This window comes from Neophocaena asiaeorientalis, unplaced genomic scaffold (genome assembly GCF_003031525.2).
Source record: "Neophocaena asiaeorientalis asiaeorientalis breed wild unplaced genomic scaffold, Neophocaena_asiaeorientalis_V1.1 scaffold226, whole genome shotgun sequence".
In the NCBI taxonomy this organism is placed as follows: Eukaryota; Metazoa; Chordata; class Mammalia; order Artiodactyla; family Phocoenidae; genus Neophocaena; species Neophocaena asiaeorientalis.
In genome coordinates this window covers 11,954,341-11,982,175 of record NW_020173037.1, presented here as the reverse complement: position 1 = coordinate 11,982,175, position 27,835 = coordinate 11,954,341, and the positions used below count along the sequence as shown (strand labels likewise).

The 27,835-nt window shown below is 38.0% G+C and overlaps 1 protein-coding gene across 1 annotated transcript; it reads left to right on the top strand.

Moving 5' to 3' along the window:
- Nucleotides 1-330: 330 nt before the first annotated feature.
- On the top strand, nucleotides 331-27,835 carry VCPIP1 (valosin containing protein interacting protein 1). Its single transcript, XM_024742587.1, has 3 exons — nucleotides 331-3,277; nucleotides 13,510-13,596; nucleotides 22,734-27,835. Exons 1-3 carry the CDS (start codon nucleotides 565-567, stop codon nucleotides 23,600-23,602), a joined length of 3,669 nt encoding a protein of 1,222 aa, XP_024598355.1. The 5' UTR covers nucleotides 331-564; the 3' UTR covers nucleotides 23,603-27,835.

Here is a 27,835-nt window from a genome sequence, read left to right as displayed (position 1 = left end):
CTCATTTTGCTTGGGCTCCAGAGTGGGGAAGACGACAGAAGACATACAGTTAAAACTACAACTCCCGGCAGGCAACGTGAGCGACTCTCCGCCTTTCTGCCCCCATTTCGAGTGCCTTCCTCTTCCTTCTCTCCGCAGGCGCCGAACCTCTTGGCCTCACGGTATTTGTAGTTCTTTTTGGACCCAGGATCCTAGCACTTGATGGCCAGGAGAGAGGCTAGAAAACTCTAATTCCCAGAGGGCAGAGCGAAAGGTGCGCCTGCGCAGTCTCAGTGAGGGCGTGTATGTCTGTGTGTCTGAGGGAGAGAGAGCGAGAGCGAGTGAGTGTGAGTGCGGGCTAGGGTGGTGGCCGTTACGTTCGGGGCAACGGCTACGGTAGTGGAGAAGCAAGAAGGGAAACAACGTCCGGCGCTTCCGCCTTCGCTTAGGAGGAGGAGGAGCTGGTAGGGAAAGGAAAGTGATTCGCCCTGGGCCTGGACTAGACCGAGTCGGGCCGGCGGGGGTCTGGCTATGAGCCTTTGAGGGTCGCTTGGGACGCGGAGCGAGACTCGGGAGCCGAGAGCTATGTCTCAGCCGCCGCCGCCGCCTCCGCTGCCGCCGCCACCTCCTCCCCCAGAGGCTCCGCAGACTCCGCCGTCCCTGGCGGCGACGGCGGCGGCTGCTCCGGGAGTGCTCTCGAAGCGGAGAGACCGGAGAATCCTCTCCGGGAGCTGCCCGGATCCGAAGTGCCAGGCGCGTCTGTTCTTCCCGGCCTCCGGTTCTGTCAGCATCGAGTGTACCGAGTGCGGACAGCGGCACGAGCAGCAGCAGCTGCTGGGGGTGGAGGAGGTGACCGACCCGGACGTAGTGCTGCACAACCTGCTGCGGAACGCGCTGCTCGGGGTGACAGGGGCACCCAAGAAGAACACGGAATTGGTAAAGGTGATGGGCCTTTCCAACTACCACTGCAAGTTGCTGTCGCCCATCTTAGCTCGCTACGGAATGGACAAGCAGACAGGCCGGGCTAAGCTTCTCCGGGACATGAACCAGGGCGAGCTGTTCGATTGCGCTTTACTGGGGGACCGCGCCTTCCTCATCGAACCAGAGCATGTGAACACGGTGGGCTATGGCAAGGACCGCTCCGGAAGCCTCCTGTATTTGCATGACACGCTTGAGGACATCAAGCGGGCCAATAAGAGTCAGGAATGCCTCATTCCAGTGCATGTGGACGGGGATGGACACTGCCTGGTGCATGCTGTGTCCCGGGCTCTAGTAGGCCGGGAGCTCTTCTGGCATGCCTTGAGAGAGAATCTTAAACAGCACTTTCAGCAGCACCTGGCCCGATATCAAGCCCTGTTCCATGACTTCATTGATGCCGCTGAGTGGGAGGACATTATCAATGAGTGTGACCCTCTGTTTGTACCACCTGAGGGTGTTCCCTTGGGCCTGAGGAACATCCACATATTTGGCCTTGCCAATGTGCTGCATCGCCCTATTATTCTGTTAGATTCACTCAGTGGCATGCGAAGCTCTGGTGATTATTCAGCCACCTTTCTGCCAGGGCTCATCCCTGCAGAGAAGTGCACTGGGAGAGATGGTCATTTGAACAAACCCATCTGTATTGCCTGGAGTAGCTCTGGTAGAAACCATTATATCCCCTTGGTAGGCATAAAAGGGGCTGCTTTGCCCAAACTGCCTATGAATTTGCTTCCTAAAGCATGGGGTGTGCCTCAGGACCTCATTAAGAAGTACATCAAACTTGAGGAGGACGGTGGTTGTGTTATTGGAGGAGACAGAAGTTTGCAGGATAAATACTTACTTAGGCTTGTTGCTGCTATGGAAGAAGTCTTTATGGACATACATGGTATCCATCCTAGTTTGGTGGCTGATGTCCATCAGTATTTCTACAGGAGGACAGGGGTGATAGGAGTTCAGCCTGAAGAAGTCACAGCAGCTGCTAAAAAAGCAGTAATGGATAATCGCCTTCACAAATGTTTGCTCTGTGGTGCCCTTTCTGAACTTCATGTTCCTCCAGAGTGGTTGGCTCCGGGAGGGAAACTGTATAACCTGGCAAAAAGTACTCATGGACAGCTGAGGCCTGACAAAAATTATAGCTTTCCCTTGAACAATTTGGTTTGCTCATATGATTCAGTGAAAGATGTTCTGGTACCAGACTACGGATTGAGTAACCTGACAGCTTGTAATTGGTGCCATGGCACATCTGTGCGAAGAGTCAGAGGAGATGGATCTATTGTGTATTTGGATGGGGACAGAACTAATGCTAGGTCCACTGGTGGCAAATGTGGTTGTGGATTCAAACATTTTTGGGATGGTAAAGAGTATGACAATCTACCAGAAGCTTTTCCTATTACTTTGGAATGGGGTGGAAGAGTAGTCAGAGAAACAGTATATTGGTTCCAGTATGAAAGTGATGCATCTTTGAATAGTAATGTTTATGATGTTGCCATGAAACTTGTTACCAAGCACTTTCCAGGTGAATTTGGGAGTGAAATCCTGGTTCAGAAAGTTGTCCACACTATATTGCATCAGACTGCCAAAAAGAATCCTGATGATTATACTCCTGTAAATATAGATGGTGCTCATGCCCAAAGAGTTGGAGACGTACAAGGACAAGAGTCGGAGTCCCAGCTCCCAACTAAAATTATTCTTACCGGACAGAAAACAAAAACTTTGCACAAGGAGGAGTTAAATATGAGTAAGACTGAAAGAACTATTCAACAGAATATTACGGAACAGGCTTCTGTAATGCAGAAACGAAAAACAGAGAAGTTAAAACAAGAACAAAAGGGGCAGCCCAGGACTGTTTCTCCCAGTACCGTTCGTGATGGTCCTTCCTCTGCACCTGCTACCCCTACCAAGGCTCCCTATTCACCAACCACTTCTAAGGAGAAGAAGATCCGAATAACAACTAATGATGGACGACAGTCCATGGTTACACTTAAATCTTCAACAACGTTTCTTGAACTTCAGGAAAGCATAGCCAGAGAATTCAACATTCCTCCATATTTACAGTGTATTCGATATGGCTTTCCTCCTAAAGAGTTAATGCCACCCCAGGCAGGAATGGAAAAGGAGCCAGTTCCTTTACAACATGGTGACAGAATTACAATAGAGATTCTAAAAAGTAAAGCCGAAGGGGGTCAGTCTGCAGCAACACACTCGGCCCACACTGTGAAACAAGAAGAGAGTGCTGTCACTGGTAAACTGTCATCTAAGGAACTTCAGGAGCAAGCTGACAAAGAAATGTACTCCTTGTGTCTTTTAGCAACGTTAATGGGTAAGATCAATTTAACTCAGACAGTATTTCTTAATTGTGAATGTAATATGCTGAGTTTTTCTGATGTCTTCATGGAAAAAAATGGTCATCCTAAAAACTATCTGATTATATATTTTAGAAGAAAATTATTTTCTTTAGTTTTTTGACAGTTAGTGGATAGATGTTAGTGTGATTTTCTATTGAGTAAATATTAGGAAAATGTAACTAAGAAAGTGAAAGTAGTCCCTTAATTGTCACCAGATTATTTAAATATAACGTATTCTTGTAATTGTTTTTTTAAAAATAGGCTTGTCATGGATCCATTTAAAGGCTTTTTCATTTTTTCCCCCTTGGCTCTATTGAGCCTGCCCCCCTTGTCCCTTTTCATTTATTTTTAAATTTCATTTTCCTGCGTGTCATGTGATTTCAGGACTTCCTGTTTGATGAATTGCAGTTTCTGGGTTTATATGCTCACTGTACTCCCACCTAATGGTTTCTCTCATCCATTTCCTGTTCTCCGTTTCCCAGTTCATCACATTTTTCTTATTTGTACATTAGGATTTGTGTTTAAGTAATTTCCTTGCTTGGTGACTCTTTGCCATGAATTGTAATGAACTATTATAACTGAGGAGAAACATAAGGAACCGAGGTAGATATCAACAGGGTTGCTTAAGAAGCATTTCTTTTTAATAATTCAACACAAATTAAAGGAAAATAGATTATCAATCAAATATATGATTTAAAGCTTTAGATGATTTGGGAAATAATCCAATGGTGTACTTTTTACATTATTTTTATTGACTAATCTTTGTTTTTAAATTACTGTTAATATGCTTTATTAAGGCTTGAAATAGAAGTAAAATTGAAATACATTACATATTAGAGGGGTCTTATTTTTGCTGAGATGAGAGCTTTCAACTGGAAAAGTGATCTGGGTTTTGATTGTGTTTTCTAAGAGTACTAAATATCAGTGAATTGGTCCTTGACCTTCCAAAACGAAGATTATTTATTTCTGGCTTGTTAAGTTTAGGGACCTAGTAGTTAATAGGGGATCTAAAAGCCCTATACAAATGTATAACTTAATATTGCTGACTTTATTTTGGCAGACATAGTCATTGAATTGGGGGCTATGTCAAGAAATGTACTAGCTAGGCACTTTGCATTTTTTCTATCTCTTAAGAGTTTTTAGTTTCTTAGAGACTGCGTGGAATAAAGGAAAAGATTGAGAATTTTGGAGTGAGAAAGACCTAGAATTTGAATTCCAGCTCCACTACTTGTTAATTTAGTGATTTCAGGCAAGCTGCTTAACTCCCCAGTAGTACTTCAGTTGCCTCCTATCCACAAGATACCCCTTGTAGTTGGTACATAGGGCAACAGCAAAGTACTCCCAGAACTCTGAAAATTTAATAACATCATTAATAACAGAATGGATAAACTTAGATATGTGCTGAAGGCACTTTTAAGAAAACCAACAATCTCCCAGGTCAAAACAGGAAAAGAGGTCTCTTTTTTTTAGGAACTCTTGAGGATGTGGCTCATATATAACCTTGGATGTTCAGCACCTGGTATGGTGCCCAGCAGGGAGTGGGCACTTTGAAATGTTTTTTTTTTTTTGATTGAATTAAATAGATGACATTAACATATCCAAAGAAAGGCTGTGTCAGCAGAAATGGAATGGATGGTCAGCACTGAACACTGAAAAAGAGTTGAAAAGCAGAGTTTGGCAATGTTTATACACTGCTATACAAGGGGAAAAGATACATCAACTGGGGTTCGTGAAAATTCTGGTAACTAGAAAGGTAGTCTCAATTGAGGGGCAGGAGTATTTGATCAGTCCTCACCGTGGCCTGGCTCAAAGATCTGAATCCCTTTACTGATTGCACAGTCACCAAGCATCTAGTCTGATCACTCATTTAGCTTCCTGATGTAAGTATTGATAATACAGGTGAGAGTGCAGGTGAGGATTATATTCACTTGGAAGGCTGTGTTCTCCATGTAGATTAATAAATTGGCACGGGTGAGATTATGATCAGTAGTCTAAAAGTCTGGCCAGCATAATATGTTTCATAATGAAAATTAGTAAAATATAATTCTCGTTTACAGTTAGTCACCTTTTGAGGTTGGATTGAGGTTTCTGGACCTGAATATCTGAATACTGGACTGTGGACTGCAATGAGTTGACCAAGATAACGTCTTGTTACGATCTCTTCCCTCTTCACCTCCAGCATTTATGTTGCTGCCCCTACAAACCCACACATTTCTTTAAGTCTCCCACTTCTACTTCTGACACAGAATTTAAGCATAAAAAGAGTGTTTTGCTAATTTTATGGTGGTGGTTCTTGAGAGACTTTCTGCTTTAAAGTACTAAGACAGTGCCTGGCCTGTATTAGTTCCTCTATAAACATTAGTTTTCTACCTCTAATTCTCTCATAACTGTATTTGAATTACATAGAAGATTTTTTTTGGCCCCCTGGCTTGTGGGATCCTAGTTCCCCAACCAGAGATTGAACCCATGCCCCCTGCAGGGGAAGTGCAGAGTCCTAACCACTGAACTGACAGGGAATTCCCTGGAAGATGTTCTTAATTAAAAGTGATAGGTTTGTAAAAATGTCAGTTTGGGGTTAGCTAAGTAAGTACACACAACCCTGTGTAAAGAGTGCTGAGGAACTCTTGATGTTTAGATTGGAGAGGGCTGGAAAATGGAAAACGAGGGTTTATTTAGAAAATTGCAAATTTCGAAGTGCAGAAATAACTTTGTGAATTACCAAATGTGAGCTAAGCTGCTGGTATGTTGGTTTAGAAAATAGCTCATTAAGCTTTCTGCTGTTCAGATAGCTGCCTCCTTCTCACTTAGGTTAAGGCTTTAATACCACTTTCTTAAAGAGGTTGTCTCCTGACCACCTTATCTAAGGGTTTGAGAGACCTTTGCTAAACCACTCTTATTACTGCACCCTGTTCAATTCCTTCCTAGCACCTGTTATAAGTTTTCATTATCTTGTTTGTTGGTTTACTTACTCATTTGCCTCCCCCATTATAAACTCTACAGAGGCAGAGACAGTAGCCTGTTTTATTCACCGATAAATACTTTATCACCTAGTACAGGCCCTGGCACTTATTAGGTGCCAAGTACATGCTTGTTGAATGAATGAATGCAGATTATGTCAGCAAAATGAACATCTGCTGTGAGCTAGAGATTGTGTTGTAGGTACAAAGATGAATGAGACATGGTCCTTGCCCTCCATAAACTTACCTGCAGGGTCTCAACTGAGGGCATCCCATACTTTTATAGTTTTCATTTATAATTTTTATACATAGAGAAAAGGAAGCTGGAGATCTGTTGATGAAAGCTACAAAAGTATGGGGGAGGGCTTCCCTGGTGGTGCAGTGGTTGAGAGTCTGCCTGCCGATGCAGGGGACACGGGCTCGTGCCCCAGTCCGGGAAGATCCCACATGCCACAGAGTGGCTGGGCCCGTGAGCCACGGCCGCTGAGCCTGCACGTCCGGAGCCTGTGCTCCGCAATGGAAGAGGCCACAACAGTGAGAGGCCTGCATACTGCCAAAAAAAAAAAAAAAAAAAAAAAAGTATGGGGGATATATATAGATAGATAGATATAGGATTGTGTGTCTTCATTAAATAGGCTGACTTCTTGATAGCCAGGGACGTGTGTGTTGCCTGTCTACTGTTTTTAAGTAGGATATTTATTAAATAGAATTTATATCTATTATTATTTGTATCAACGAGACTGAGTACATCAATCTTTTGCTCAGTTCATGGAACTAGTCACTTTGAATCTAACAATGGTAGTTTAAAATGAAATAACAGTGTTCTACCTGTAATATTTCACAGATTTTAACCTGCTTTATCCAGACCACTTGGACATTATTAAACAGTTTTTTCAGACTGTTATCTTCATTATTTATACAGTATGTGAGTGACTCTAACTCTGGCATTGCAAAATATGTAATTAAATTTTCTTATAGACCAGTTTTTTGTGGATTCTGTTTTGTGGTAGATATGATAGATAGTAGTACATCATCCACCATAAATACTAGGCTAATTTCTTTTTTATTAATATTGTATTCCACTAACTTTTTAGTTAATTCTCTCTTTCAAGAGATAAAGACAGATTTGTGAAAAACGGTTTGTCAGTTTTATACATACTTTGTCAGAGTTGCTGTAATGGAATTAGGCTATTTGTGAGATATTTACCCCACTTTACTTAACAAAGGTTAACATCCTTTCAGGGGTTGAGAAACTTGTGTGATTTTTATATACCTTCTGTCTTTCTTAAAGAACTGTATGAGTTTTTAGTATACATTTTTAAATTACACAATATTTTATAATTTCATAGTACTTCTTGATGTTGTAACTGCCTTGGGCTTTTCCAAAATCACACGTAGTATTCAAACACTTATTTTTAAGATGACTTGGGGTCTGAATATCATTGCATCTTGAATTTTTTCTTCAAATATTGGGTGAAGGACAGTTTCAAATCTAGATAGGACTTAATGCATCTGTTATTCTTAACATACACTCTGGTAACCCTTCCAGTTGATTTGTAGACAGCATATTTCTAATGGGGGAGCTGTCATAAAGTTGAATAAAAAGAATGCATATAGGTGTATCTTAAAGTAAATATGTACCTTCAAAGTATGATATTATAAAATCACCATTTATGACATAAGTGATAAATGGTGATTTTATAATATCATACTTTGAAGATTAAGTTAAACATCAATTCTATTTCCTTTTTCCTTCACATTTTTTTAATTATAAGATAATATTATTTTTAAAAATTCAAAGAAGTCAAGTATGTATAAAGTAGAATATAGTAGTTCTCTTTAACATTTGCACTCCCCAGAGAGAATCAGACTCTGTGTGTGTGTGTGTGTGTGTATGTGTGTGAGAGATAAATATATCTTTTAATGGCTGATGATGACACTAAGAGACACTTAAGGGACTGAGTATAAGGAGAGAAACAAGCATGCCTTTCTTAGAAATGGTTTTGACTATTGATAAGGTAGATACATTTTTAGATGGGAGGATCTGCAGGAAGGGTGGAGAGATGGCAACAATTTTTCTCAGCTAATGAATACCTTTAGGATTCTTCTAGTAGAAACAGCCCCGTGTTCCTACTTTAAATTTACATTTTGGTCAGTTTATTTTATGGTAATAGGAACGTGAGTTCAGAATTAACTTAGGTATTTTGGGGGGGAACTTAATAATGTATTTCATATATTTTTTATTTGTTTTTTTTTTTAATATATTTCATATAGATGTTAGATTTTAAAATTTACTCACTTGTTGAAACTTCAAATTGCTTTTTTAAATATCTAAAGTTAGAAAATTGGAACGATGACCTTTTAAACTCACTTTTAACCCATGATTTTGTTACTAGTAGTAAAAATTAGAAAAACAATGATATTTTTAAAATGTTTAATTTTAACATACTTAAAAAAAATTACCTCTTATTAAAGAGGAAAAAAATTAGATAACCAAAAGAAAAAGCATCCATAATATCACTGCCATATATAATAACTGCTGTTCAGGTGAGAGAACTGAAGACTATTAGGAAGGATTCAAGGAAGACGAGGTATGAACAGAGCTTATCTATGGTGGTGGTATAGACTTTTTTCTACATTTATACATATACGCAGTATGTTCAGTATAAGTATTTTACTGTTGTACTATGAAGAAACAGTTGAATTATAAAGCAAAATTAATTGGAGACTAACAGAAAAATATGAATTAGTATAGTATTTGTTAGATGCTTTACCAGACTAGTCCTGTTCTCTAAGAATTTGTTTTCCAATGAAATGGTAGAAGAGTTATTCCTCCTCCTCCTTTTTTAAGCAGTTTTCAAATATGGTATTATTAAGTATGGTCACCATCTTGTACATTACATCCCTGTCACTTACTTATTTTATAACTGCAAGTTTGTACCTAAAAGCCTTTACTTTTGTTTTTGCTATGATTTTGTTTTATTAGATTCATGAAGAGGTACAGATGGTACCATTAGTTAACATTTTATCCATATAACATTAAAGAGCAGTTGTCGTTGTGCTGCTTCAATTAAGTTTTTTATGGACATCTCTCAGGCATTATTAAAAGAAAAAACCTCATTTATGCTAGTATTCATTTCACGAATTCTGAGTGCTACTATCTCTCCAGCGTTGTGCCAGGCCCGGGAATAGAAAGTGAAATAGGCCACTGACCTTTTCCTGACTCTGAAAAGCTTCTTGTCTAGAAGGGGAAACAGAAAAGTAAACTGAGTTAACCTGCAGTGTGATCAGGGCTGTGGTGTTCATATGCATGGGAGCATTAAGGAGGGTACCTACCTAACCACCACTGAAGAAGAATCCTAGAGGAAGTGACACCTAAATTGAGTTTTAAAGAATACATAGCTATTACTGGTGTTTGGGGAACTGGAGCAATTTGGTAGTGTTGCTTTGTAGAAATCAAGTTAGGATATGATGAGAGAGCTGTGAGATAGGAGCGAGGGTAAGGAATCTTAGGCTGCCTTTTATGCCGTGAGAAAGGAGCTCGGACTTACCATATAGTTTGGTGGGACCATTAAAGGTTTAACTCTGAAGGCCATATGGAGTAGAGACTTGAGGAGAGTAAGATTAGAGGGAAAACCAATTTTGAGGCGGTGGCAGTGCTTCAGGCAGGAGATGGGCCTGAACCAGGTCAGTTGTAGAAGGAACGGAGAGAAATGTAGCAGAGAGCCATCTGTGACTGATGGGGGACTTGTGCAGTGTCACAATCCTTGCTTCCTGATCTCTGACCCCTTTTCTTGGTTCTGTTTCCAACAAACATGACTTCAGTGGAGTGTGTATATACCAAAGGGAATAATTTGCCTCGTTTTTCCTTCAACCAGTTGTTGATGCCACGGATTTCTATAAGAAGAGGGTATGGATAGTTCTGCCAAATTTGTTGTAACATGATTTGACCTTTAGTAGAGGTTTAGTATCAGTGGAAAAGGTATAAGCTGCGGAACGATATACAGGATTCAGATCCAGGCTTTGCCGCTTACTAGCTATTTGATCTAGCGAGAACTATTTAAACTCTCTGAGCTTGTTTCTTTTTCTGTAAAATTGGGCTCAGTTAGGAGGAGAAAACGAAATTATGTGAAGTGCCTGATCAGAGCTGGGTAGACAATAGAGATTTAGGTGGTATCTATCCTTCCCTTAAAGCAATAGAGTATCCATGCTCACTGGGGCCATATAGGTCTGAAGGGGGTGAAAATTGGTTCTTGGGGGAGGGTAAAATAAATCTTACTCTATTTAATGAAAAAAGTACAGATATACATATAGTATGTAAACAGATAAACAGTATATGTGTAGTATGCAAATATCATGGTTGAGGCAGATTAGAAAGATGATGGCTAAAAATAATTCTTAGGTAGATAATGAAAACACAAGGTTGATAAACAGTTCAATAGAGTTATTACTTTTTAGAATTCTGCCTGCTTAAGTAAGGAATAGTTGGGTTTGTAAAGTATCAATATTAAGAAACATCGTTTTTCTTACTAGTATTTAGGTGTTCAGTTCTGAGGAGTTTACTATTTTGGCACCCGTTTAGATTTTTTTTTTTTTTTTTTTTTTTTTTTGGCGGTACGCAGGCATCTCACTGTTGTGGCCTCTCCCATTGCAGAGCCCAGGCTCTGGACGCACAGGCTCAGCGGCCATGGCTCACGGACCCAGCCACTCCGCGGCATGTGGGATCTTCCCAGACCGGGGCACGAACCCGGGTACCCTGCATAGGCAGGCGGACTCTCAACCACTGCACCACCAGGGAAGCCCCTGTTTAGATTTTGACCAAAAAAATTAAATGCTACCATCTAAGTTTTTGATATGTTTTGGTATTCTAGAGTATTCGATAAATGATATCCTAGAGTGTTTTACAAAATACCAAGTACATTTAAGATAACATTAATAATAAATAAATGAAAGATTACCACCATAGAAGTAATTTATCCAAATAAAGTTTAATGATAAATTCAGCAGTCAGAATTTCTGTCAGAAGTTATTAACGTTCTGTGTGCGGGAGTTCTTATTAATATTCAAAATTTTTAATTAAATTTCTGTATTCACCCTTAAATATTGGCAATTCTAGTAGTACTGTATCATTAGTGAATGAAGTGTTCATGTGCAAGTACATGTTCTAGTTAACTGAAATGTTAAGTGCCAAGGCTTTTTAAATTTATATACTTCAAACTGATACACTGAGCAACTTCAGCCAACTGCCATGTGGATTCACATTTCTGTTTATCAGTGTGGGAAGGGGTTAGAGCTCTGAGAGATTGGAGGTACGTAGTGATTAATTCACTTCATCAATAACCTCCATTCAAAGCTCAGATTCAATAGTGTAGTCCTCTAGTAGGAAAGATAAAAGTTAACCTTTCTTTGTTAAAATGAACTTTAAAAAGTCCTGACCAGAAAAGCAGTACATATACATTATCAGATTAGAAAATAATGAAAGTCTAAAGAAACAAAAATAACCATATTCCACAAACCAAAAGTAACTTTTATGTTCCTTCCATTCTTTATTAACTTCTTGAACAGTGGTTATCATTCTTAACTTTTATTTATTCTTTTTTTTTTTTTTGCGGTACGTGGGCCTCTCACTGTTGTGGCCTCTCCCGTTGCGGAGCACAGGCTCCGGACGCACAGGCTCAGTGGCCATGGCTCACGGGCTCAGCCGCTCCGCGGCATGTGGGATCTTCCCAGACCGGGGCACAAACCCGTGTCCCCTGCATCGGCAGGCGGATTCTCAACCACTGCGCCACCAGGGAAGACCCCATTCTTAACTTTTTATTTGAAACTTCTTATTGATAATAGGCACTGTCAAAGGATGTTCTTGAAAACAACGTTTTTGTGAAATAGTGGGTTGCTTATAGCTATTTTGTGGGCTTCTAATGTTTATTCTAAATCTCATCAATAGGTCATTTCCCCCCTAAATTTCTGTTTTAAAAAGTCAACTTTGCAACAACAAAATACATTAATTACTTATATTCAGTCTACCTATTTACTTTTCTCCCTAGCCCTTTCCATCTGTTTTTATTAGTTTTAACCTAAATATAGAATATATTTTTTATATTCTCCTTTAAAAACATAGTATCTTTCTGTAACCTTTTCTGTTGTTCTAGTCCACAGTTGCATACTAGTTTACTTTGAACTGGATTGGATCTTCATATGTATTTTGTTTAATATGCCCAGTATTGACTCATGCAGCTTTAAAGACACTTTATATTTTTAAAGATGTTGGGGGTAGGAGTTTATTAATTAATTAATTTATTTTTGCTGTGTTGGGTCTCTGTTTCTGTGCGAGAGCTTTCTCTAGTTGTGGCAAGCGGGAGCCATTCTTCATCACAGCGCGCGGGCCTCTCACTATCGCAGCCTCTCTTGTTGCGGAGCACAGGCTCCAGACGTGCAGGCTCAGTAGTTGTGGCTCACGGGCCCAGTTGCTCCACGGCATGTGGGATCCTCCCAGACCAGGGCTTGAACCCGTGTCCCCTGCATTAGCAGGCAGATTCTCAACCACTGCGCCACCATGGAAGCCCCTAAAGAAATTTTTGAATTAGTTCCTACATTTAAAAATGGGGGGACTTACCTGGTGGTGCAGTGGTTAAGAATCTTCCTGCCAATGCAGGGGACACGGGTTAGATCCCACATGCCACGGAGCAACTAAGCCTGTGCACCACAACTACTGAGCCTGCGCTTTAGAGTCCGTGAGCCACAACTACTGAGCCCATGTGCCACAGCTACTGAAGCCTGTGTGCCTAGAGCCCATGCTCTGCAACAAGAGAAGCCACTGCAATGAGAAGCCCACGCACTGCAATGAAGAGTAGCCCCTGCTCGCCGCAACTAGAGAAAGCCTGTGCGCAGCAGTGAAGACCCAGCACAGCCAAAAATAAATAAATAAATAGAAGACATTAAAAAAAAAGGGGGAGAATTAAACATTAAAAACCTGGATTTCTGGCTTCTCTTGAAATGCCATTTGATATTGAAACATTGGGCCTCTACTCTTCCATGGCAGCACTTGGCAATGGCTGCCATCTTAGATGGACCATGCATTTTCTAGTCATGTTCCCTCAGTGCATATCGCTTCCTATATGTTGTATTACACCAGACTGCATCACTCACTTAGGAGATCTGCCTTGCGATCTCTGTTCAAGGCTAATCCATATTAAAGCAAGCCTGGGTTGAACTCTCTTGTTAGTTGCTAATACTGTATCTTTATTTTACAGGAGAAGATGTATGGTCTTATGCAAAGGGGCTTCCTCACATGTTCCAGCAGGGTGGCGTATTCTACAATATTATGAAGAAAACCATGGGTATAGTTGCTTTCTGATTTTATTCTTAGATAATATCTCCACTCAAGCTATTCTAAGATTAAGAAAGTTCAGATAATATTCTTATGAAACTATTTCCAGTGTTAATATTAGGTACATATTTTTCTTTATCAGTCTGCCTAGTTAAAATGGATTATTATCCTGGTATGGTCAGCTATGTTTTCTGCTATAATATTACTAAAAATCTCCTATCACTTTCTTTCTCCTGTTTTCTCATTTAAGTTATGTATATGATCCTTAACAACTAAAGACAAATTGTGAAATTAGAGGCTGATTTGTTTATAATGCTAGTGACTGTCCCAGAACCAGATAATACAGTGTTTTTTTGTTGTTGTGTTTTGACTATGATTACTACATACCTCAGTATTTTCTGGATTCTAGGAAACAGCTCACTTTACATTTAACCTCTTTTTACATTGGGTATACATTGTTTATAAAGATATGTGCAAGTATATAACTGTATCTTCACAGTTTCAAGAGAGAGGTTGCCAGTATGTATGTTTGGACCCCATGTGTTTTATCAAAAATTTGATGTGAGTAATTTTGGCCCCAGACTTTATCACTCTGGCTTATCTCACTTTCTTACCTACCTGACCTCTGTAGATATTAAGTACATAATCTCTATTTTATGTTTGTTTGTTTGTTTTCTTTCTCATGCACTTCTTTTTCCTTTTTAAAAAAACAAAACCCAACTTGGCTATTGTAGAAATGTTGAAACACATAAAAGTAGCAAGAATAATGTAATGAACCCCTATTTACTTACCACCCAGGTTCAGTAATTATCAGTACATTTCTACCTACCCCATCTCAAATGGACTGTTTTGAAATAAATCTCAGACATAATTTCATCTGTAAGAACTTCAGTATGTATTTCTAAAAGTAAGCACTGTTTTTTTTCTTTTTAAAAAATAACCATAATACCATTATCACATCTAAAAAATATGAACAGTAATTTTTAAGATATCACCAACTATCCAGTCAGTGTTTAAATTTCCTTGATTTTTGATTGTCTCAAAAAATGTTTTTTCTTTTGATTTATTGAATTGGGGACCAAAGAATAGCCAGCTAGCCAGTTGCCTTGCTTCCTTCCTTCCTCCCTCCCTCCCTCCCTTCCTTCCTAAGATAGGATTATTGAAACATAATTTGCATACAGTAAAATTCACCCTTTTTAGGAATACAGGCATGTGAATTTTGACAAACATATACAGTCATGTAACCACTACCACAATCAAGATATAGAATATTTCCACCATTCCAAAAAAGTCGCCTTGTGCCCCTTTCTAATTAATCCCTTACCTCTCCCCCTAGGCTCTGGCAACTACTGATTTGATTTCTGTCTCTATATGTTTTCCTTTTTCATATCACCGTATAAATGGGACCATATCGTTTAACCTTTTGTGTCGGCTTCTTTGATTGAGCACAGGGGTTGGCAAACTCCTACCCGTGAGCCATACCAGGCCCGCTGCCTGTTGTATATAAAGTTTTATCAGAACACAACCACCCTCGTGTTTACATATTGTCTGTGGCTGCTTTCACAGTGCAGTGGCAGAGGTGAATAGTTGTGACAGAGACTATATGGTCTGCAAAACCTGAAATATTTACCAGGTTGCCCCTTTACAGAAAAATTCTGCCAACTTCAGTTTTTAGCCTAGTGCTTTTGAGATTCATCCGTCTGGTTGCATGTAGTTTATTTGTTTTTTATTGCTGAGTATTATTCCATTGTATGTATGTATCACATTTTAAAAATTCCATAACCAATTGAAGGACATTTAATTTGTTTTTAGTTTTTGGCTACTATGAATAAAGCCACTATAAACATTTGTGTACACATCTTTGTGTGGACGTATGTTTTCACTTTTCTTTGGTAAATACCTAGGAGTGGGATTGCTGAGAAATGTGGTAAGTATATGCTCATCTTTATAAGAAACTTCCAGACCATTTCCAGATTGGCTGGACCATTTTGTATTCCTCCAGCACTTGGTAGTATTAGTTTTTTTTGTTTTGTTTTTGTTTTGTTTTGTTTTATTTTTGCAGTACGCGGGCCTCTCACTGTTGTGGCCTCTCCCATTGTGGAGCACAGGCTCCGGACGCGCAGGCTCAGTGGCCATGGCTCACGGGCCCAGCCGCTCCGCGTCACGTGGGATCCTCCCGGACCGGGGCACGAACCCGTGTCCCCTGCATTGGCAGGCGGACTCTCAACCACTGCGCCACCAGGGAAGCCCTCTCTTGCTTTTTTGCACTGGCTATAAATTCAGTGTTGAATAGAGTGGTGAGAGTGGATATCCTTGCCTTGTTCCTGGTCTAAGGCGGAAAGCATTCAAACCTGTAGGTTTTTCAGAAATGCCCTTTGTCAGGTTGAGGACATTCCCTTCTATTCCTAGTTTATTGATGGTTTTATAGTATCGTGAATGGATGTTGAATATTATCAGGTGCTCTTTTCCCACATCTATTGAAATGATCTTCTAAGGGCTTTCTTTTTAGTTTGTTGATAGTGTGAACTACATTGATTTTTGACTGTTGAACCAATGTCACATGCTGGATTCTTTTCTTTTTTTGTAATCCATTAAAAAAATTTTTTTTTGTTTATTTATTTATTTTTGGCTGTGCCAAGTCTTAGTTGTGACAGGTGGACTCCTTAGTTGTGGCTCCCGGACTCCTTAGTTGTGGCTTGCCGGCTCCTTTAGTTGCAGCTGGTGGGCTCCTTAGTTGCGGCTCACGGGCTCCTTAGTTGTGGCATGTGAACTCTTAGTTACGCTGTGCATGTGGGATCTAGTTCCCTGACCAGGGATCAAACCCACGTCCCCTGCCTTGAGAGGCAGATTCTTAACCACTGTGCCACCAGGGAAGCCCCTTTGCTAATATTTTGTTGAATGTTTTTGTGACCGTATTCATGAGGCATAATAATGATATGTAGTTTTCTTGTAATGACTGTTTAATCAGGGTAATGTTGGCTTCAGAAAATTGAGTTGAGAAGTGTTCACTCCTTTTCTGTTTTCTGGTAGATTTTGTAATAGCTTTGATACTATTTCTTTCTTAAATGGTAGAATTCACCAGTGAAGCCATCTGTGCTTGGAGTTTTCTTTATTGGATGGTTTTTAACTATGAATTTAATTTCTTTAATAGACTGCTCTTAAGGTTATTCCTTTCTTCTTGAATAAGCTTTGTTAGTTTTGCCTTTCAAGAAATCTGTCCATTTCATCTAAGTTATCAATTTTATTGGCATAAAGTTGTTTATAATATTCCCTTACTGTCCTTTTAATATCTTCAAGGTCTATAGCTCTGTCATTTCTGATATTGGCAATTTGTGCCTTTCTTGTTTTGCTGACTAGTCCAGCTAATGGTTTATCAGTTTTATTGATCTTTTCAAAGAAACAGCTTTGGTTTTATAGGTTTTCTGCATTGTTTTCCTCATTTCATTTTCTTTGTCTTCTGCTATTTACTTTTTCTTCCTTATGCTTCCTTTGGATTTAATTTGCACTTCCTAGTTTCTTTAAGTAGAAGCTAGATTATTGATTATAAATTTTTGTTTTCTAATACAAGCATTTAAAGCTATAAATTTCTCTCTGAGCATCCCCCTGCCTTTTTTTTTTGCATCCCTTTTTTTTTTTTTTTTTTTGCGGTACGTGGGCCTCTCACTGTTGTGGCCTCTTCCATTACAGAGCACAGGCTCCGGACGCGCAGGCTCAGCAGCCATGGCTCACGGGCCCAGCCACTCCGCGGCATGTGGGATCTTCCCCGACCGGGGCACGAGCCCATGTCCCCTGCATCGGCAGGTGGACTCTCAACCACTGCGCCACCAGGGAAGCCCTGCATCCCTTTCTTTTTAACTTTCCATCTTTTTTTTTTTTTAAAATAACTTTCCATCTTTCACTTCATTCTACCTTCGGAAATATATCAATACCAGTTAATTTTTTTTTAAATAAATTAATTAATTTTTGGCTGTGTTGGGCCTTTGTTGCTGTGCGCGGGCTTTCTCTAGTTGCAGCGAACGGGGGCAACTCTTTGTCGCGGTGCACAGGCTTCTCATTGCGGTGGTTTCTCGTTGCAGAGCACGGGCTCTAGGCACGCGGGCTCAGTAGTTGTGGCTCGCAGGCTCTAGGGCACAGGCTCAGTAGTTGTGGCACACGGGCTTAGTTGCTCCGCGGTATGTGGGATCTTCCTGGACCAGGGCTCGAACCCGTGTCCCCTGCATTGGCAGGCGGATTCTCAACCACTGTGCCACCAGAGAAGCCCCAGTTAGTGGTTTTTCAAAAGTTATTACTTAATTATGATTGATGATAGGGCTCCCAGTAATTGGGGTTAGTATGCACTGTCTTTCATAGGACTGAACATAACTTCCCTCAGTTGTTTTTGTGTGTGGGAGGGTTGTGGTGGGTGGTGTGGGGATGACGCTCTTGATTATTTTCTAAATAGTTTTTTGGTTTTGGTTTGAAATTATTTTTAAAATGTTAGCTGTGATGCTAAGACAATTTAATGCGGGAAAGAATAGTTTTATCAGTGAACAGGGCTGGGGCAACTGGATATCCACAGGCACAAGAATGAAGTTTGACCTCTCCTTCCCACCAAATACAAAATTAACTCAGAATGTATAAAAAAACTGGAGTATGAGAGCTAAAACTAGAAAGCTCTTAGAAGAAAACATAGTCATAAAACTTCTTGACTTTGCATTAGGCAAAATCTTTTTAGATATGACACCAAAAGTACAAGCAAAAAAATGTAGCTAAATAAAAACAAATTTTTGTGCTGCAAGGACACCAACATGAAAGTGAAATAACAACTCACAGAATGAGAAAATTTTGCATATTATATATCAGATAATAGATTTGCATCTAGAATATAAAGAGCTCAGCAGTAAAAAGACAAACAACCCAGTTACAAATGGGCAAAGGATCCAGAGAAAATATATAAATGGCCAATAAGCACATGAACTGATGGTCAACATCATTAACCATAGGGAAATGCAAATCAGAACCACAATGAGATAGTACTTCATACTCACTAGCAAGGCTATAATCACAAAGACAGATATTAAGAATGGTGGGCAAGGAAATCCTGGTGGGAATGTAAAATAGTGCAGCCGCTTGGGAAGAAAGTCTGGCAGTTGCTCAGAAGATTTAAGATGGAGCTACTATATAACCCAGCAATTCACTCTTAGGTGTATACCCGAGAGAAGTGAAAACGTGTCCACAAAAAACTTGTACACAGATGTTCATAATAGCATTATTCATAGTAATCAGAACTGGAAACAATGCAAATGTCTATCAACTTAGACACTGGATAAGTAAGATGTGATATATCCATACAATGAAATATTACTTGGCAATAGAAAGGAATGGGAAGGCAGTACTGATACAGACCACACTGATGAACCTTGAAAATCTTATGCTACATGAAACAAGTCAGAAACAAAAGACCATATATTGTATTATTTTACTTATATGAAAAGTCATATAAATGACAGAATAGGCACACCTAGAGAGACAGAGAGAGTAAATCAGTGGTTGCCTAGGGATGGGGGAGGAAATGGGAGTGACTGCTAATGGGTTCAGGGTTTCTTTCTGGGAAAATGTTCTAAAAGTGATTGTGATGATGGCTACACAACTCTGAATATGCTAAAAAAAATTGAACTGTACACTTAAAAATGGGTGAGTTGTGTGTGAATTATATGTCAGTAGAGCTGTTATATTTTTTAAATGTTACCTGTGGTATTTATTCTTATTAGGAGGGAGTTTAGAGCTCTGGAGTAGGAACATCTGATACTAAATTTTGGTTCTCCTTTTTCCTGTGTGACTTCTAAGTCTCAGTTTCTCTATTTGTAAAGTGGGTATGATAATATCGGGGTTATTATTAGGGTCAAATGAGATCGTGCACATAAAGCAGTTAGCAAAGGGCCTGGTACCTAATAAATACTTAGCTAATGTTTGTTATTATTATTAGAATCCCAGCTGTTATTTGCAGAATTATTTTAAAAATTTTTGACTGTAACACAGCCATTTGAAGTGGGTCGCCATCAGAAAATCATTTTACCTTTCAAAATATAATTTCATCTGATATTTGTGGTAAAATGTTACCTCTATTTTTAGGACAGATTCATGTGGCAAATCATTATCATCATCCCGTGGTCAAAGAATCAAAGCATAACAAGCCCTCCTCACCCCCAGACATACACCCATACCCTCCAAAAATTGGAAAAGAACATAATTCTCTTACTTTGTTCAAATCCACCCTAACAGATGGATGGTTATATCTACATTTGAACAGACATATTGCCCAATATAACAGATAGGCTTTTAATATTCCTATTCTTTATGTTTGGAAAGGTATTTTTAAATTAATTCATTCATTGTTCTGATGCACTTTAGGTAGTTTCCAGTTTTTTGATGTAAGAAAGAATGTAGCTATAAATATTATTATACATGTCTTTTGGTGTATATGTGCAATAGAATTGTTGATATATGGTATCGAAATTTTAATACACCTTGATTCTTAAAGTTCAAAGGACTATATAAGTTATATAAAACCTAAATGATTGTTTAATCACAACAGTATTTGTATTGATTTTTCAACATATATTTTAAAGTTTTTTAATAATGTAAAAAGTCTAGAAACTATAGAAATGGGGAATATCACCTATAATTGCTAAATACTTGTCTTATACGTGCATTTTTTGGTCATGATTGTAATTCCAATACTTAGATTTGTTTCCTGCTATTTTCCTGTATTATGCATATTTTACTGTATCAATGAGGCATCATAGGTTACTTATTTATATCAGTATTAATAGCTGCATATTACTTCTGTCAGGTGATAGACTGTAATTTTCTTAACCCTTCTTTTCTTGTTGAAGCTTAGATTGTTTCCAGTGTTTCATTGTAAATAATACTGTGATAAACATGTGGGACCGTGATTCTTTCCAGGGATAGCCAAGGGAAAGCATCACCGTAGCAGCCTGGAAACGACTACAAACCCTTGTGATCTAATATAGAAATTAAAACTATTGACTGCATGATGTATATTAGGCACTGTAGTATGTGCTTTGCATGTGTTCTCATATAATCCTCAAATAATTAGTTGAAATAAGTACTATACTCATTGTTATACTTACCTGATTGCATTATAATTGTCTATTGACGCTCGTCTCCATCTCCTAACAATTACATTTTATTTTGGAATCTTCAGGGTCTACTTTAGCTCCTGGCATATAGTGAGGCTCAATAGTTGTTATCTATTGAAATGATTGTTTAAAAGCTTTTCCTTGGGGCATCCCTGGCCTTACCATTCAAAATTCTCTTTTTTGCTACCTTTGTTTCCTGAGCTATGGTTTACAGATCTCTGAGGTAGGGGATTGGTAGAAGGTAAACTGATTTAAGGGTTGTACTCTGAAGGGTACTATTTAGACATCTCTGATTTTAATTTTTGTACATCTATTTTTGTCAGTTCTCTCTGCCAAAAATGTGCCAAGAGGAAATTCTCATTAGATTTTCACTTATCACTGAAATGAATGTTTATTTGAACTTACTATATGGTATTTATTCATTTGAAGTTGTTTTTTTCTCTGATTATTTGGAATATTCACAGTAAGATACATTAGAACCACTCCGTAGCTTTTTTCAGAGAGGAAGGGACTATTCTTAATAACCTGCAAAACTGGAGAGAGACTACCTAAGTGCCCACAAAGCATTCCAGAGTTCACTCATCCTTCCCCTCTCTGAATTTCTATAGTACTTACTAACAGTCTCATTCATTTTAAACTAGTTTGCTTTTGCCTTTATATTTTACCATAAACATACCCATATATTATTAAAAGTTCATTTTTTTAAAACAGAAAATCTGTGGTTTCATAAAAGTTGAAAACCCTTATTTTTGCATATTTGGAGTCTATACTTAAAATGTAAAGATATTGGATAGCTTAAAACACACATGCAATTTTTTTATGCCCAGGCTGGAAAAAGTATAAAAATTTGAAATACCATGTAGTGAGACCAAACTCTTCAGCTAGAAAATAAAGGGAAGCCTGCTTTAAAATTCTTACCCTCTACTGCTGCATTGACTGTGAGAAAGTATATCGCACTGGGCCATTTGAAGAGCATCCATAACTCACTCTTGTTTTGGTGGTTCTGATCTGCCAGAGAGGAATAAGAGTTGTAACATGAAGTACAACTATTTCAAAGGAATTGAATTGAATACAATGTTATTAATCTTTTGTAACTAAATGTCAGTTCTTCCAGTTATACTTAAGTCACAGTGCCTTCCTTAATCCTAGCTTTCCTAAATGTGCCTCCACACCTATTTAATATGGAGTATCTTATTTTGAAAGTTCATACTTCTTATATTTGTGAAAAATACATATATATACACAGAGAAAACTTTTATTCTGGTATTCTGTAATTTAATAGAATCACTTATGATTTTTTTTTTTTTTTTCTGGTACGCGGGCCTCTCACTGTTGTGACCTTCTCCTATTGCGGAGCACAGGCTCCGGGCGCGCAGGCCCAGCGGCCATGACTCACGGGCCCAGCCGCTCCGCGGCACACGGGATCCTCCCAGGCCGGGGCACGAACCCGTTTCCGCTGCATCGGCAAGCGGACTCTCAACCACTGCGCCACCAGGGAAGCCCCACTTATGATTTTTAATTCAACACACTGCACAACATATGTACACAACACTTTGCCCTTATAGGTATTTTTAAAGTTTATAATTTGAATTTTACTAAATGAAAGTATATTTTCTTATTGCTTTACTATAAGCAAATGCTTTACTAACACAATTGCTAGTGTTTTTCTTATGCAAGCTGTTTGTTTCAAGCCTAACAAACAGGTTTGTTTCAAGCCTACCAAAAGGTTTGTTTCAAGCCTAACTTTCCTAACCTTGTGATAGGTTAATGATATATATTTTTCAAATCCCCTGGGAAACTACATTAAGGTTTATGGTGGTATTTCTTTTTTTGTAATAGCATTAAATTCTATTAATAAGTGTAATAAATTATTTGCTAATTAAGTTTGTTTTGAAAGCTGTTACCTGTAAATTATTATTGGAAGTTTACTATTTCAATTATAATTGTCTCTACTACACCTTTCAAGTAAGATTTTAATATGTTAAATTCTTTCTCCTCTCTTCAGGTATGGCTGATGGCAAGCATTGCACTTTTCCACATCTGCCTGGCAAAACCTTTGTCTATAATGCTTCTGAAGATAGGCTGGAGTTGTGTGTGGATGCTGCAGGACATTTCCCCATCGGTCCTGATGTTGAAGATTTAGTCAAAGAGGCTGTAAGTCAGGTTCGAGCAGAGGCTACGACAAGGAGTAGGGAGTCAAGTCCCTCACATGGGTTATTAAAACTAGGTAGTGGTGGAGTAGTGAAAAAGAAATCGGAGCAGCTTCATAATGTGACTGCCTTTCAGGGAAAAGGGCATTCTCTAGGAACTGCATCCAGTACCCCACACCTTGAGCCAAGAGCTAGGGAAACTCCAGTTGTAAGGAAGCAGACCACAGGGACACACTTTAGTAGTTCCATTAAAACAGAGCCTTCTGTATTCACAGCTGCTCCTAGTAACAGTGAGCTTATTCGAATAGCTCCTGGAGTAGTTACAATGAGAGACAGCAGGCAGCTTGATCCTGATATGGTTGAGGCCCAGCGAAAAAAATTGCAGGAAATGGTTTCTTCTATTCAGGCGTCGATGGACAAGCACTTGCGGGATCAAAGTACAGAGCAGTCACCGTCTGATCTTCCTCAAAGGAACGTCGAAGTTGTGAGTCCTTCTGTGAAGTCTGGGAGTCTTCAGACTGGCTTACCTGAATCTTTTTCTCTAACTGGTGGCACTGAAAATTTGAACACGGAAACAACTGATGGCTGTGTGGCAGAGGCACTGGGAACAGCATTTGCTACAAGGTCAAAAGCACAAAAGGGAAATTCCGTGGAGGAGCCTGAAGAGATGGATAGTCAAGATGCTGAGATGACAAACACAACTGAGCCAATGGATCACTCTTGATTTAATTAGAGGCTAATAAAGGCAGAATGTTTATTGTGAACATGTAATATTTGTTGGCTGGGCCACATAACTTGATTAGTCATTAAAAATCTTGTACGTATATAATTCAAAGATTATATCTTGTTATTCAGTGCATGATAGCAAGTGTGTGATTGGCAATAGCTTTTAATATACTGCCCAGGCTGGCTCTAAATTCCTATAAATTAGTTATTAGATCTGCTGAAATGACTTTCTTCCATATATGTGGTTCACTGTAATTTTAATTCCATGAAAGTCTTAATGTTTAAAACATGAAAATTCTCTTGCTACTTATGTTTGATTTCTGAAAAGGCTAGGGCTGGGGGGAAATAAGATTTTGCTAATGTTGATGTCATCAGGGTAACCATTCCACATATTTATTAGCGTGTCAAAGGATTTATGTAAATTTGAAGGTTATCTGAAGTAAATTGTATCTTGAAATTCATAAAAGGATATATTAGACACTGGGATCCTGACACTTTTGTGAACATGAACACATTCATAGAGATATATATTCTTGGTGAAACTATCTTGAGAATGTAGTGTAATGATATAACATTTTGCTGATTTGAGCAAGGTTGGGGAAGATAACTATTCTAGAATGATAAAGTCAATGTGATTCAGTAATGTTGCTGTCTGAGCCAACACAGCCAAGTGTGTGCTCTGTTGTTGATAATATGTTACCATTATTTTGAATCCTGGCCTGGTCAAATACTACCAAATTTTTGTCCTTTAATCTTGCAGAAAAGTTGATTGCAATGTGTGGTAGAAAATAATAAAAATAATGGTAGCAGTAGTTAATCTCTAATTTTCAGAGTTTGTCAGATTCACAGAGCATTTATAAATAAGAATTTATCTTTATGAATGAGTTACATTGTTCGACAATTTTGATCAATGGTATTTAAGCTTGTATATGCTAAATGTATTTGAGCCCCTTTGAACCAAAAATGTTTCCCTTTTTTCTTAGAATCCATAAGATTTTCTTCATTTGTTGGCTTCACTTGGATTTGGATGCAAATTTGACTGCGTCATACCCTGATCAACCAGGCATTTGCTTAAGTAGTGTATTCATCAAATCTTTAGTGCCAGTTTCCTCAAGAAGCAGCTTTCACGTTTACTCCTTAAAGAATGTTTATCCTGAGACTGGTATTGCACTATTTTATCCTATTCTGCAAATCTGTATTCTGAAATGTACACGTTAATCCATCTTTTTCCTCTGTTCACTGAAATTAAGTTGAATTTGAATGGATGAAAGACAAAATGTATGTTAATACAATCTCTTATCTAGAGCATTTAAAGCCTGGCTCTCTCTGTTTGCTCGTGTTAACAGATGCAGAACCGTTTGCATTTCAAGAAAATGTACATCAGAAATTATATTATCAGGTGTTTTAAAATGTCAACCTGTTGATTCATAAGGAATATAGACAGAACTTTAACTTGTGTTTCCAAATAAGGGAGTTTTTGGTTTCTTTCTATGAAAGTATCTCTGACTGAATCCACTTATTAAGTTAACTACTTTATTTTGAATAGGGAAAGAATGGGGACTCTAGATATTTTGCAGGTGATATCTGAGCAAGATACATATTTGGGTTAGTTTTATCACATTATCACATTTTTAAAACCATATTTTCTCCATTCTTCTTCTAAATTTACTTTCAGATACCTCTCTCTATGTCTATAAATACAAGGAAATTTTAGAACTTTTATATTGTGTACTAGTTTTGCATAAAGAACTGCAGCTACCAAATAATATTTCCCATTTGGTTAGTACAGGTGACTTCTGTGTGTTAAATTAAAAATTACAAATATCACTAACCACTATAATTATTTTTGGGTTTTTTCAGCCACTGAACACCCTCCCGCCCCTCCACCACCACATACTTTTTTTAGTTTAAATACAGGAAAACTAAAAAAAAAAAAAAAAAAAATACAGGAAAACTGGTTAACAAACGAATGCATTGCTTCCAGGTAAATGATATAATCACCCTTTTACAAATATTTTCTTCACCTGTGGCTCAGTATGTTTAGTTAATAACTGACATATAATTTCATAGCATAAAGTAAAAATATCAGATGCACATTTTATCTCCCTATTAAATACTTTTGCATTTAGTCAAACTAGAACGCACCTGTGAACATTAGAAGGCAGGCTAATCTTTGACAACACTATTAATTTCTCTTGCCAGAGCAGTGCTATTTAGAAGCTGGTTAGGTGTGAACATTATAATAATAGTTTGGGTTCTCCCTTGATAAAGAATAAAAGGCTCGATTCTGAGAATGGTCAGGTTTCTTGAAATTATTTTAGATCAACTGAAATTTGGTTGCAATGGTTTTTGAGAAGTGGGCCAGGTATCATCTTCACAAAAAAGTTTTAGAGCAGAATTTCTTTAAGTTCTTGACTATCATCGTTTGCCCTTCCATATGGTTATCATAATCAAATACATAATTATAGGAATGATTATTTTTTTAGTACTACCATTTTAATACTACCAGGACATCCGCAACTTTGAGTCCAACCTAGGGATCATAAATTAGTTGAAATATTTTCTTAGCCCTACATGTAATGTCATAACTCTAATTCAGTCCTATAGTTAAATTCTATTTGCAGTGTTGAACTGGAAATTGAAGTATAATTGTAAATTTTTTTCTTCACTAATCCATTTTATAATTAGTCATACCAAGGTTGACTATATGACCCAAAGTCCAGGTAGAGTTGAAGATGATGTGTGTCTAGAATACTGGTTGTGAGAAACTGGTTGAAACTGAAGAAAACAAGACACTGTCAAATATTATGAGCAAGAATATAATGAACTCCAAGGGAATGGTTACTCAGGAACTAGTTAAAGAGCAAGCCTAAGGCCCATTTCCCCTCCTTTCACTATATTTCAGGTATTTTATTGGAAAATGTTAAGCTCAAGACCTGAGAAATTTAGCAAGTGCTATTGACTGTGAAACTTGCTTTATATCTTCTGATGATTTTTAGTTTCGTTTTTACAGTCAAGCCTACTGCTTGCAATTAAGATAACAAACTGAAATGCATCTATGATTCCCAGCCACACAGGTCCTTATTGCCATTATTTTTAAGAATCTAACTTTATTGGAAATTAGCAAACTTTTGCATATGGTCTCTTACCTCAGGGAAGATCACTTACTAGCAACTCACATACTAATGACAGGTTTCTGAGAATTGTACTGACATCACATGTTAGCTACTAACTGCAAAGTTTATAACAGTATTATTTTATGTAGCTACCTACTAATAACTGGCTGCTAGTGAACATTTCTCTAAAAAATTTAGACCTCACTACTAACCAACCTTTAAGTATGAAATAAACTTACAACTTCTGTCTTTAATTAAGCTTTGGTCAATATAGTGACAATATTATAAAATGTTTATTTCAGAATATCAATACCATTTGGTCTTCATTTTTCAAACAGGAATTTTAATTGGCCCAGACATAAAATATTGCAGAGCAGATATTGAGAGATTCATGGTTCTCAAAACAAGGTTTCCATATTAAGATTTTCATAAAAGCCTTTGCAAAATCAGATTAATCTCCACTCATCTTAATATGAATTTAAAATTACCTCTTATAACAGTAGTAGTGAGATACATACTCTAAAGTAAGTTGGGGTAGATATATCCTACATTTCCAGGTTATCATGTAATTTAACAAAATTGCATAACCTCAAGGCTCTTAATATAATTTTTCAAACCAGAACTATTCACTTGAAAACATACCACAGTAGAATGTTTACTTAAGAAATAACAAAAGGGGCTATATCACCAATGTAAGATTTGTAGTTAATTGTAAGTTCTGCCATTCTTAATAATTCTTTGAGATGCTAAGTGTTTCAATTCATATTTAATGATACTTAAATTGTGAGAATTTTAATGTTTGCTCCAAAATAGCAGAAATTGTAAAAATTGTGAATTATTGGAGAAAATGCCATTACTTGTATATCTGACATTTAACTTTTTAAATTATGGAGTCTACATGCTTTTTAGTATAATATTAATACGATGATTATTCTCTTGTAAAAGAAAAGGAAAACTAGTAAAAACAAGTTTTAGTTGATGTTATCTGCTTGTGAGTATCAATTACTTAGTATTTAAAAATTTTAAGGTATTGCATACTTTTCTTTAGAATGCACAAGTCCCTTCCTGAGCTTTTATGCCTGTGGTAGAGCAATAAAGGACTGAAAAGGTTGTCA